This window comes from Furipterus horrens, unplaced genomic scaffold, assembly GCF_987537825.1.
Source record: "Furipterus horrens unplaced genomic scaffold, mFurHor1.1.pri manual_scaffold_17, whole genome shotgun sequence".
Taxonomy (NCBI): domain Eukaryota; kingdom Metazoa; phylum Chordata; class Mammalia; order Chiroptera; family Furipteridae; genus Furipterus; species Furipterus horrens.
In genome coordinates this window covers 75,896,374-75,909,490 of record NW_028327187.1, presented here as the reverse complement: position 1 = coordinate 75,909,490, position 13,117 = coordinate 75,896,374, and the positions used below count along the sequence as shown (strand labels likewise).

At 38.8% G+C, this 13,117-nt stretch overlaps 1 protein-coding gene across 5 annotated transcripts in view; it reads right to left on the bottom strand.

The window, feature by feature from the left end:
* Nucleotides 1-13,117, bottom strand: part of FUNDC2 (FUN14 domain containing 2) — a 23,853-nt gene extending 10,736 nt beyond the window's left edge. For 3 of the 5 annotated variants that reach the window (XM_090265400.1, XM_090265401.1, XM_090265402.1), the window contains exons 1-4: nucleotides 12,960-13,116; nucleotides 8,917-9,055; nucleotides 7,966-8,041; nucleotides 6,068-6,199 (exon numbers count right to left, since the gene is read on the bottom strand). In XM_090265400.1, the coding sequence (XP_090121526.1) occupies nucleotides 6,068-6,199; nucleotides 7,966-8,041; nucleotides 8,917-9,055; nucleotides 12,960-12,978 (366 nt within the window). In that variant the 5' untranslated portion in view covers nucleotides 12,979-13,116. Of the gene's footprint in view, nucleotides 1-1,128; nucleotides 2,964-3,075; nucleotides 3,157-6,067; nucleotides 6,200-7,965; nucleotides 8,042-8,916; nucleotides 9,056-12,959 lie in introns of those variants that run through there. The other 2 variants (XM_090265398.1, XM_090265399.1) reach the window with 2 other exon arrangements.

The window sequence follows — 13,117 nt, the reverse complement described above, 5'->3', positions numbered from 1 at the left end:
ACTTCACCACCTGAAGCAAAGCTGCTGGCAATAGGGCCTCAATTTAGGGGCTCCCCTAAATGCCTGAACCTACTTCACTGGCGGTTCAGCTCAGCTGAAACCCAGTGTGCCAGCACTGCCACTTTTCAACCTCAGCACCAGCTCTGCACAGCCACAAGTGGTGGCCCCACTCAGTGGGCAGAACTCAAGGCCATTCTCATAGCAGCAGGATGAGGCCAACATGGAATATAAACCTCAACCATGCCTCTCAGGGTCCCAGAAGCAGACAGACAGCTGAGAATAAACTTTAGGAAGGACCTATAGATCTTATTTCAGTCTATTATCTACTATTACAACCCACTCAAAGCAGCTTAGAGTAGCCTGCTAATTTCTGTTGTCATCACCAATAATCACAGAAAAAATAGATGGACAAAAGGCAACTGGAGAGGCGTTCAGTGGCCACTCTCCCCCACATGCAACCCAAAGGTGCACAGGGCACTTCAGTTAGGTTTTAGTCATTATTCCATTGGTCTGAGGTTTTAGTCATTATTCCATTGGTCTGGGTGAGTCACATGAGTAGTCATCAAATGCCTTCAGCCTTGATTGCCATATATGGCATAACCCAGGCACCCAGCCATCATAAGCAGAATATGGAGAACTAGGGAATAAACCAGTGTCTTCAATAAATATAACGCAAATCAAAATTAAAAACATGTAAGAATGAGACTTAAGACACATATCCAAATGCAATGTGGACCTTAGATGGATTTTGATTCGAACAAACCAAATGTAAAACTTAAGAGACAGGAAATTTTGAACACTGACTAGATATTTGCTGATATTAAAGAATTATTGGGTTTTGGTATAATAAGGTATATTTATAATTTTTTGAAATATTTTATTTATTTATTTTTAGAGAGAGGGGAAGGGAGGGAGAAAGAGAGGGAGAGAAACATCAGTGTGTGGTTGCCTCTCAGGCACCCCAACTGGGGACCTGGCCTGCAATCCAGGTATGTGCCCTGAGTGGGAATTGAACCAGCCACCCATTGGTTCACAGGCCAACACTCAATCCATTGAGCCACACCAGCCAGGGCATATTTATAATTTTTAAAGAGTTCTTACCTTTTAGAGATACACAATGAAATATAATAAAATTACACATTTGGTATTTATTTCAAAATAATTGATAAAACAAGCTATAATTTATCATTGTAGGTGGATGGTGGATACATAGGACATCACTGTACTATTTTCTCTATTTTGGTAATGTTTGAAAGTTCCCATAATAAAAAGTGAAAAAAAATTTAAGTTCTTGTATAAAAATGTACAACAAAGAGATTCATAGTATTGTTGATGATTCATAAACATTGTAAGCGAAATACCTTATGCTGCCTTAAAGTACTACTGTAATATGAGAAAAATGTGAATGAATTCTTAAAAGTTCCATACATCCACTAGTAGCTACAATTTCCACATTCAATACATCATTCTCAAGATAAGTTAAAAGGCAAACATTTTAAAAGGCCTTAAACTTGCAAGGGATCACCTACAGGTTTAAGAATTAATTCCAAATTTTCTGCATTCTCAGAACTCATAAAGTCTCAATTTTTTTGCATCAGTCCCTTTTCCATATACCTTTGTATAAGGTCATTACTCATATATTCAACAAACAGTGCGTGCCCATTAAGTGCTGGGTATAATGGTGCACACACTAACCTTGCCCTCTAGAAGCAGATATTCTAGATGGGGTTGCAGATGTGGTATTAGGCCTTTACAGCAAAATGTGCTAAGATTCTAAGCATATGTGTTTCTATACTTTTATTTTAAAGAATAAGTTGAAGAGTCATCATGAGACAGATTATATTTCATGATGGAAATAATTTATTTTATGTGTCCTATTGCCACCATTCTCAATTCTGAATACCTAAAATGCTATCTCTTCAATGCTCTGGTTCAAATGTTATATATTTTATACTAACTGGATAAAGAAATAGAACTGGCAGAGGAGCTATGACTACCCTTAATGTTTTGACAAGTAAAGAATACTTCATATTTCAAAGTTTAAAACCGTTTGCATGGAATAAAAATCCAAGAGCTTATTCCTTCTCCCACCTAAAGTCACTTATTTTACCATAAATAAGCCCTCTGAAAATAGCCATGAGATGCACTATCCTGTATGGTGGAAACCCCCACCTCTGGATAATATCTTAATGCCCCTAAATGATTCATTAAGTCTGACTATCCAACGATGTATCTATTGGTTGATTTCCCTAAAGATTTCTCCACCAAACACAGTATCTTCAGTTTAGCATATATATCTTTAGCACAAGTTCATTCTATATTCATAATTTTTCCATTATAGTGCTTATACCACCATTTTATCAGGATAATTATATCAGGCATAAATACCTCTTTTTCTGTAATCTAAAACCAACTAAAAAAGAAAGTAAACACCAAGATACCAAAATCGTGCATGCTTAAAGGCAAATGTATTCAGTTCCTTTCCATGCAGCACAGAATAAGGTATCTATGTGCTTGTTATGCCTTTTCCAAATCATTTGGGACCACCTTTGAGGATCCACTCATCCTCCAATGAGCCATCTTGCACTATGTTCTAGTAGGTATCTTATGTAGGGAGGAAAAGGAACATTCTTGCTGACCTACAGATTAGTCAGATGGGGAGTGTTCTGGGAGGAGAGTTAATGTCTATTGTCTCTTCCATTGTTGTCATGAGGCTCACAGTAGGGCCATATCAGTTTGTACCAAGAGATGCCTATAGAAGCCATTCAGATATGCTACAGCAGGGAGGAAGGCACAGGAGAAGAGGGGGAAGAGGAGACTTGAGGTCCTATGATGGAGTGAAGAGGCTGCTAGTTGTAAAAAGCAGGAACAATGAGACGTCCTCCTTAGGATGCCATGCCAAGCAGAAATCCTCCGAAAAATCCACCAGTCACTATAACGTTTTTCTTCACAAATGACACCATCTATTAACAGAAAATAGCAAAATGGGCTATTTTGCTAAGGACATTATGATTATTAGAAATCATCTCTATTAGCTATGTAATCGTGACAATGTTGATCCCCTCATCTGTTGAGTAATTTGTACTTTAGCTACAGGGCAACAGAAGACGTGAACAGACTAACATGTGAAAAAGACCCTTGGTTGCAGTGGGGAGCCTGACAGGAAGCAGAACAGATCAGGAGGTTAGACTACAGGTCTTTGGATCAAGGTGGTAGCAGAACTGCTAGTGCACAGTGATCAAATTCAAGCGATGTTTTCAAGACAGGACTTTGTGTGGCCAGATAACTGGCCATCTGGGGGATTAGGAGAAGTCAAGGGCAACTCAATGGATTATCTCTTTAGCAACAGAATTAAGAAATACGCCCAAAAGTTCATGCAGGCACAGGGAAAGACAAAGTTCACAAGGGCAGTTACAGGTAAAGTTGCAATCGATAAACTAGTCACAGAGACAATTCACGATTTCCAATTTCACTCCTTCCATTTCTAATACCTACTCTCCAGTAGAGGCTGCTCACTATGAAGTCTCCAAATTTCTCCATATATTCATCCCATCCATCCATCTGTCCATGTATCCACCCACCTGCCTCTGAGACCTAATCTGAAGTAGATGCTATGAGTTCTTATTCTCACACTACACATCAGAGGAAGATTAACAGGAGAGGTCCTTATTTTCTTAAATTCTCAAAGCCTCCAACCTCCTGTACAAGTTCCAACTTATCTGAAGCTCAGCATAAATACTCAGCACCCTTTGGCTACTGTCTGTACTCTATAATCTCCATTTCAGAGAGGACTTGGTAAAAGAACTTTCTTCCAAGTATAACAACCTTAGAAAGTTTCATAGGGACAACACATCTGGTATTCTGACCTAATCATTTCAACTGAAGTACAATGACTTCATCACCCAACCATTTAAAGCCACTCACATCCTGACCTTCCCCTGATCTTTTCCACTCTCTACTCCATCCTTCCGAAACCCTCTAGCCTCCTCACTTCTACTGGGCCTGTCTTCTTGTGTCACTTTCACCCGTCCCGCCTCAAATGGACCTCACATTTCTCTCTTAATGTATTGTCTTTTGCCATCTGCTGTCAAGGGGAATGGAAAAAATCATACAATTTCCTGAAATAATTGCTTTCATTCATTATCTTTACTTTCTTACTTCCTACTCATTCCTCAAGTTGCTATAGTTTGACTTTCAACTCCACCACCTCACTAAAACTGTTCTCACTGAAGTCACTGTTGTGGCTAAACGCTGCATTTATTGTTTTCATTCCAATTCCTAAATGAAACATGAACTCTGAGTGGGGAACCAGCCACTATCCCTGAGGCATGTGACAGTGCCAGGCTATGAATACGAATACAGAAATTTACACTGTCAGGTGTGGCTCAGTTGGTTGCACATCATCCCACCAAGTGAAAGGTCACTAGTTTGATTCCCAGTCAAGGCAGATGCCTAGATTGGGTATTCGGTCCCCCATCATGGTGCATTCAGGAGGCAGTGGCTTGATGTTCCTCTCCCTCTCTTTCTCCCTTTCCCCTCTCTCTAAAAATAAATTTTAAAATGTGTTTTAAAAAGAAAAGAAATACAGAAATCTGTGGAATAAACCAATTCTAAACCTTTTGGTTAGTTTATAACAAGTTCCCTCTGTGATTAAATAGGTGGTTCTAATCAAACACTAACCTTATCATTAAAGAAGTTTTTAACAATCATGTATTACTTATGTAACTGTTTGTATAATAAAATTTTTGGCAAAATGAGAAAAGTATAACTTTCATAACCTGAGCTTGAAGAAGGATGGAAGGAGGGAGGGAGGGGGTAGTACTATCTGTGCTCCTGGGCCCCCACAAACGCCACTTTCCACTCTGAGTAAAGAACCAGCTTTGGCCAACCACTCGCCAACATACAAAAACTGTCATCAGGTACCTGGCGATGCGGAGCTCTGTTCAGTATTTTCTAATCTGCTAAGTCATTTATCACTCATCTATCTGTTTTCCAACTCCCCAAAATTTGCTGACATTTGTTCTTTACTGGTATTCCTCTCCTGTTCTTTAGGTCCTTGTAGGTTTAATTATGTTCATTCTGTTACCATCACTTAGATATATTTCAGAAGGAAGCCAAGATAAATGCATGTGTTTAATCTGCCATGTTTAACCTAAGTTAATCTATTACCACCTATTCTACTTGATTACATGACTTCCTCCTGTTGCTGCTACTATACTAGAGTGTGAGTGCCTCAGGAACAAGGCCAATTTCAATTTACCCTTAGATCATAAACACCTCCCCTCTTCTCTGTGAATCCAGAACTCCATTGCTCCAGGCTATGAAAGGTGCCAGGAACCTTGATCCTGGTTTATTTCCCTCAAGTTGGGACATTTGACTATTTCTAAAGGTAATAAAGCAGCAGCAAAATGCATCCTTTCAAAAAGGAAAAATTTTTCCTTTTCCTCCCGTGCCAGCCAATATAACCTAACCTGGTTTTATGTATTCCATCAGGGGTTAGCAAACTACACCCCATGGGCCAAATCCAGCTGGCTGCATGTTTTAAAATAAAAGTCCACTGCAACACAACTGCACCCAGTTGTCTACATATCTATGGTTATTTTCTTGCTACACAGTGGAGTTCAGTTGTTGTAACACAGAGCACATGGCTTACAGAGCTGAAATTATTTACCATTTAGCCTTTACAAAAAAAAAAAGGTTACCAACCCCAGAGCTAGATATCCCACTAGTTATATGTAGGACAAGTATGCACATTTCAGAGATGTGTGTGTATGGATATAGAATGATCATCTTGGCTACACAGTCTGCATCCTTATCTTCCCACTTACTGCACTGCCCCAATCCGTACAAGAAATAGTTCAAAGGATGACTGACTCACATACATGCATATATCACTTTGCAGTCTCACTCACTGACAAGTTACCAAACACTTCAATTACCTAACTTAAATCTCTGAAGTGAAGCTATTCCATCCAAAGTTGACAAACAGGTGTGTCTAGCCTCATTTTTGTGCATACGAAATTGTCTGCCCCCTTCACACACGACCCATCAACAAAACTGGTCTCACCTCCTCAGCTTTGCTTTTCACCTCCGTAGATAAGTGGTTGCTCTTACGGATCTTCAGCTGTTCCTTGGCTTTCTTCATGTCCTTTTCTACTCGTTGCCAGTCAACTTTGATGTACCCAGTATGGTTTGCAAGCTATAGTTTCAACAGCAACAGCAAGAAATAAGGAACATGGGCTTGTTGTTTCTTTTTGTCAGGATAAATCACTGAAGTACATCATTGAAAACCCTTCTGACTTTCCATTTTTGGAGACATTTACCACCCAGTTCTTTGTATGACAATGACATTCACTCAACATCATGCAAGGCCCTATGTCTGGCGCCAGAAATCAACAGATTGCCGTTCGATGACTGCTGATAATTCTTTTACTTTATTTATACTCTTTCTTACCCCTCTCTAAAGTTTTAAATTAGCTTTAAAAATAAAATGGTAAAATCAGAATTGGAAGGCAAGATGCAAGGTTAAGAAAAAAAACTTTACAGCCAACATAAGTCTGAGTTTTTTTAACAGAGCCAGGCTGTCAGATAGTAATCAATGTTGGTTCAGAAAATCTAGCACATGGCCCCTGAGATTTCTTGCAAGTGACTTCATATAAGGGGTACTGCGAGAAGTACACCCAAATATAATTACAGAATATGCCTACTCCCCTTGGTAAAGACAGCAGGCACAAACACTAAAATTCAGTGAAAACAATTTGATCAAGAATGTGTGAACTGGATAAAACCAATTCAAATATGTAGTCTTCTGGTGAATTAGTATTATCCATGGAACCAAGGAACTGATTACAGCCTGTAAACTAATCCTCCATCGATATCACTTCTTTCCACCAAATTTTTGTTAAGTCATACCTACCTGAATATCTCTACATATCTAAAACTCTTCTCCCCTCTATAGTTTCCTCCTGCATTGTTGCTCTTCCTCTAGTCTCTATTTTAATGATATCACCAACTAAGTTACCCAAGCCAGGCTGGAGAAATTATTTGCAATATATATAATAAACAAAACATTAATAGTAATAAAAAGTGAAATTCTCCTAGAGATTGGTAAGAAAAAAACCCAACAGAAAAATGGGTAAAGGCAACTGACAGAAATGGCCAATAAAAGGCAAAGGTCAACTTCACAGGTAATCAAGGAAATTAAAATTAATGAGCTACTATAATTTTTTATCAGATTGGAGACAATTAAAAGGTTGAAAATATCCAGCATTCATAAGAATGTGAGAAAATAGACACTCTAATCCACTCTTAGAGTGCTATCTATCAATTGGGAGATAGCTGTAGGACTGAGGACAAGTACACAAGGAAAGCCACCAGAGCAACTAAAGCTATCAAGTATCTAGGAATAAAATTGAATCACAGATATACTAGAACTATATGGGAAAAAAAACAATGAAAGTCTATGCAAACACATTAAAGACCCTAGCCCTGGCTGTTGTGGCTCAGTGGATTGAGTGCTGGCCTGCAAACCAGAAGGCCGCTGGTTCAATTCCTGGTCAAGGCACAGGCCTGGGCTGTGGGCCAGGTTCCCAGTTGGGTGTCTGCAAGAAGCAACCAATGTATCTTTCACACATCAATATTTCCCTCTCTTTCTCCCTCCCTTCCCCTCTCTCTACAAATAAATAAATAAAATCTTAAAAGAAAAGAAGACCCTGTAAAGGAGCTATGATAAGAAATATCATAAAATGGGCATAAGCCCCCGTTTTATAAATGACAAAATAAAATGCAACTAGTAATTGATGAAGTATGACTCAAAAAGTCACTAGCACTTCAAATAGTACATGTAAACAAGTGCAAAAGGCTATTCTAGTATAACAGAGCCAAGACTATATTATAGCTCCTCGCACCACATCCCTAAATGGTCAAGAAGAATTTCCAAACATTAAGAATATTTCACATACAGACCTGAAGGAGGAAAAATCCTCCTCCCACAGCTGTTGCAGCCAACTTTCCAACCTTCTGGAATATGAAACCCGTGCACCTATAAAAATCAAACCAACAACAGACAAGTTGACAGGTTGTTAGGTATATGGAAACGGTTGTGATATATAATGTGTGTGTGAGATATATATATATATATCATATATTATATATCAAATATTATTCAGCCGTAAAAAATAGAAAAAATCTTACCATTTGTAATGACATGGATGGACTGAGAGGGCATTATGTTAAGTGAAATAAGTCAGAGAAAGACAAATACTATATGATCTCATTTATATGTAGAATCCTAGAAAAAGGGATAGAGAGCAAGGGAGGGAGATTTGGAGAAAGGTAGTCAAAAGGTACAAACTTGCAGTTTTAAGACAAATAAGTACCAGGGATGTAATGTACATGATATATAGGAAAGTTAATGAAAAAGGAAACACTGAGAGTTCTCGTCACAAGAATTTTTTTCTTTCCTTTTCATTGTGTCTATATGAAAGGATGGATGTTAACCAAACCTACTGTAATCATTTCACTATATATGTAAATCAAACCATCATTCTGTATGCCTTAAAGTTATACAGCGATGCATTCCAATTATGTCTCAATAAAACAGGTAAAATGAAAATAGCAGTACCGATTTCAGAGTTGTTGTGAGAGGAAAAATATATATGTAAATATATTATATATATATAATATAAAATATATTTGAAATAGTACCTGGCATGTAGTAAATACTATGTGTAACCATTAAATGGCACTTTAACATGGTGTTTAGATTAATGCTACACATGAAGTGATCTGTGATCTATTTCACAGAAGTCAGTGTTTTTTTTTTTTATTAGTTAAAGAAAATAATTCCTATAACCACAATACTAAACCATAAAAAAAAAAAAAAAAAAGACACTGGACATCTTTCACATCACTTACCATCCAGTGACACCTCCAATTAACAGCTGGGTTGCCACACTATACTTTTCGGCTGAGGGCCCAGATTCCTGGCCAAACAGCTTGCGCCACCATGGCTGCTTTTTGGCAAGTTCTGCAAGGTCCAGTGAGTCAAAATTTCCTACAAGAATTTAGGTATTTAATAAGAAAATAGTTACTTTTACAATAATTCACTACCATTCCTAACTAGATTAAGAGATTTTTAAGGAGGTAGTTGTAAAGAACCTACAAATATTATTCTATTTTAAAAAGTAAATTAACTCTGAAATTCTGACTGGCAATTTAAAAAAATCAGACTAAAATCAATAGATAATATCTCTCAGAGGAAAAAAAACCTAGACAATATAGAATCAGTACTATAGTTTTTCCTCTCAAATTTAAAAACAACCAAAAGAACCTAGGAAAAACTGCTAATAATACTTAATAATGCATCCAAAATAATATGGATTTTCTTCATTTTCTTCTCCTTTTCAGGAGTAACTCAATACTATTCAATAGCCTACAAATTCACAAATCCTCAGTTATTATGTGGATCTCTAGTGATAATAAATATGAGGTAATGTTTCATTGTGCTTTTACTAGTTACTGGGCAATATGCTAAGCAATAAACATCTATATCTAGTTAAATCCACAGAACAAGGTGCTATTTATTAACCCCATTTTATAACTAAGAAATGGAAGCTCAGAAGTTATTTGCCTAAGATGGGAAAAGACTTAATAAAATGTCTAATACCTTTCTTTGTGGAAGATAATGAAGGAATAAATTTAATGAGAGATGCACAAGACCTCTATATTGTAAATAACAGAACACTGCAGAGAGAGACTGAAGAATGCCCTAAATTAATGGAGATATATAAAGTACTATATACTATATCTATGTTTTGCAAGACTCAATATTTTTAAGATATTCATTCTCTCCATATTGATGTATAGATTGAATATAGCCCCAATCAAAAAGGTTTTTATATAGAAATTAACAAACTTCTTCCAGTTACTATGGCTATACAACAAATTACCCCCAAAACTTCATGGAGCAAAACAATCATTTATTATGCTCTCAGACTCAGTGGATCAGGAATTCAGACAGGATACAGCATTACAGCACACATCTGTTTCATGATGTCTGAGGCTTCAACTGGAAGACTTACAGGCAGGCGTCTAGAATCATCTACCACAGTCATAGGCTACTCCTCTATGTGGATTAGTTTAGACTTCCTTCAAGCATCTAGGTTCAAGGGTGCCTGTCCCAAAGGAGTATTAAGTCCATTGCATCCTGTTGGAGCAGTCACAAACTCCCACCCAGATTCAGGAAGGACTACAGACACCATTACTCAGTGGAAGTAGTGTCAAAGTCACAGTGAGGGAAAAAAAGGGCATGTGGAATGGAAGATACTGCTGCAGTCATTTAGGAAACGACAATGTGCCGTAAGTGGCCAAAGCAATTTTGGGGGGGAAAAAAGAACAAAGGTCAAGGAATTTCAAGATTTATAAAGCTACCATGTTTGACACAATGTAGACCTCACCTAAGGATATACAAACACAAAAATGGAAGAGAATATACAGTTCAGAACTAGATCTATATGTACTGTATAGTCATTTGATTTTCAAAACATGGCACCAAGGTAATTCAGCCCTGGCTGGTGTGGCTCAGTAGACTTAGCACCAGCCTGTGAACCAAAAGGTCACTGATTTGATTCCCCATCAGGGCACACACCTGGGTTGCAGGCTGGGTCCCTAGTTGGGGGCACATGAGAGGCAACCACACATTGATGTTTCTCTCCCGTCTGTTTCTCCCTCCCTTTCCCTCTCTAAAAATGAATAAATAAAACCCTTTTAAAAACCAACAAAAAGGTAATTCAGCATGGAAAAAGTCTTTTCAATAAATTCTGTTACAACTACATATTAAGTATCTGTAAAAACAAAAACCTCAATCCCTATCTTACATATCATACACAAAATATAATTCATGAATTAATTCAAGATGGATTATAGATCCCAATTCAGCAGAACCAAAACATGAATGTTTGAGGAACTGCTCCCTCTACAGCCTCACAGGCTGTTAAATGAAAAAAAAAAATTCTAATATAATAACAAAACATTACTGCTATGTTGTAGAATAAACTCTCTCCCTGGGTTAAATATCACTGAAAACAAGAATGAGTTTTGGGTTTTGCTATAATGTAATTTTACCAAGCCCTTTAGCTCCAAAGGAGATCCAGTCAAAAGGGGGATCAGATCAGAGACATTTAGTTCACACTTCAGTCATTCAATAAACACTAAAAAGAACTATATAGACAAAAATATGTCAATAGCCATGCTTATGGGATATCAATGACCACAGTGTTATGTGATCATCACTATGATAAAGACTGAAATTACTCGAAACAATTTCCTACGGGCAGGAAAATAATTATATTGTGTATTCCAATCCCTTAGTCATATATATTCAGTAGTGTGCTGGTAAATGTTTAGCAACCAGTTTTGGGAGAGGGCTGACTTGTACTGTATGCCAATTTCCATGGTGTGTTCACTTACTGTGAACATGACATCACTGAATTGTGACATCACTGAATAGGAGTTTGGGAAGAGATGCTCAGTAGCGTTCCATACTGTTATTTCCACCACATAGAAAGAATAAATGTAAATAGCCTTAACAGCATAGATAACAGCCCTAGCTGGTGTGGCTCAGTGGATTGAGAGCTGGCATGTGAACAAAAGGGATGTCGGTTCAATTCCCAGTCAGAGCACATACTTGGGTTGCAGGCCAGGTCCCCAGCTGGGGGCGTGAGAGGCAACCAATGGATGTTTCTCTTTTCTCTCCTTCCCTCCCTTCCTCTCTCTCTAAAGATAAATAAATAAAATCTCTTTTTTTAAAAGAGGAAAACAGTAAAACATGGCAAACAAAGTGAGTTTTGAGTATTTTCACTGCTTTCTTTTTAAATCCTCACCCGAGGACATGCTTACTGATTATTTTTACTGTTTATGCTATTACATTGTTCCCGCTTTCGCTTTTTCTTCCTTTCTCCATCTCCACCCAGCCCCACCCTCTCCCCTCCCTAAATCAATCCCCATACTGTTCTCTGGGTCCTGAAGTTGTATATAAACGCTTTGATTAATCCTTTACCATCTTTCATCCCGTCCCCCACCCTCCCCTCCGGCAGCTGTCAGTTTCATGTATGCTTACTAATTTTAGAGAGAAGGGAAGGGAGGGAGGGAGGGAAACAGATGTGAGAAACATCAATGTGTGATTGCCTCTTGAACACACTCCAGCCAGAACCGAACCCGCAACACGGGCATGTGCCCTGACCAGGAATCAAATCCACAACCTTTTTGGTTTCCCGGACGTGCCAACCAACCGAATCACACTGGCCAGGGCCTTTCTTTTAAACATAATTTATGCAATTTAAAGTTTATATAACTGAATTTTCGATGATGGTTCTGTTTAGTAATCAGATCTTGTAAGCAAGTACTGGACTGACTGTAAACATGAAACATTCAAAGTATGGAAAGAATGATTTAAACATGTGCTCCAGTGAGTATTATATTATTGGAAATCTTTTGACTACGCAGACTAAATAAAAGACTATTTCAAGTACCATCGCAAGTGTACTACTCTTTGGAAACCATCAATAGCACCAGGGGAGATGCCTTGCACACAGAAAAACACTTGCCAGGTGTTCGCGATGAACGTCTAAAGAGATAAAGAAGCTGCCTAAGTCTCAAAGTGCCAGAGCCTTCAGAGAAGAATTATGGAGTCTTACGGTTTAGGCTTTTGGGGACGGCGCCGGGCGTCTAAATGAGCCCAATTAAGAGACAACACCGCAGGGCAGTTCGGCCCCAGCCTGCTACCTGACCTTGACTAGATCCTGGGATCAGCTGGGCCAGAAGTAAACCCGGGACGCCCTCCCCGTCCTTGCACCGCTTGGGCTCCCTGCGGAGTTCAGACGGCTTGGGGAGCCCTTCCACGTCCGCAGCCCAAGAAAGCGGATCCCAAAGGCGCCGGCAGCACGCGCTCCCGTCCCTACCTTGACTGGACGCGGCCATTTCAGCGATCTCGTCTCGCGATGAGTCCCGCAGAGGCTAGGCGCCGTAGGACACGGAGTGGCGTGCTGTTTTCGCCGCAACCTGGCTTCCGGCACGTGGGGTAGATGTTTCCATTCCTGAGGCCGCACCGGAAGAGGGC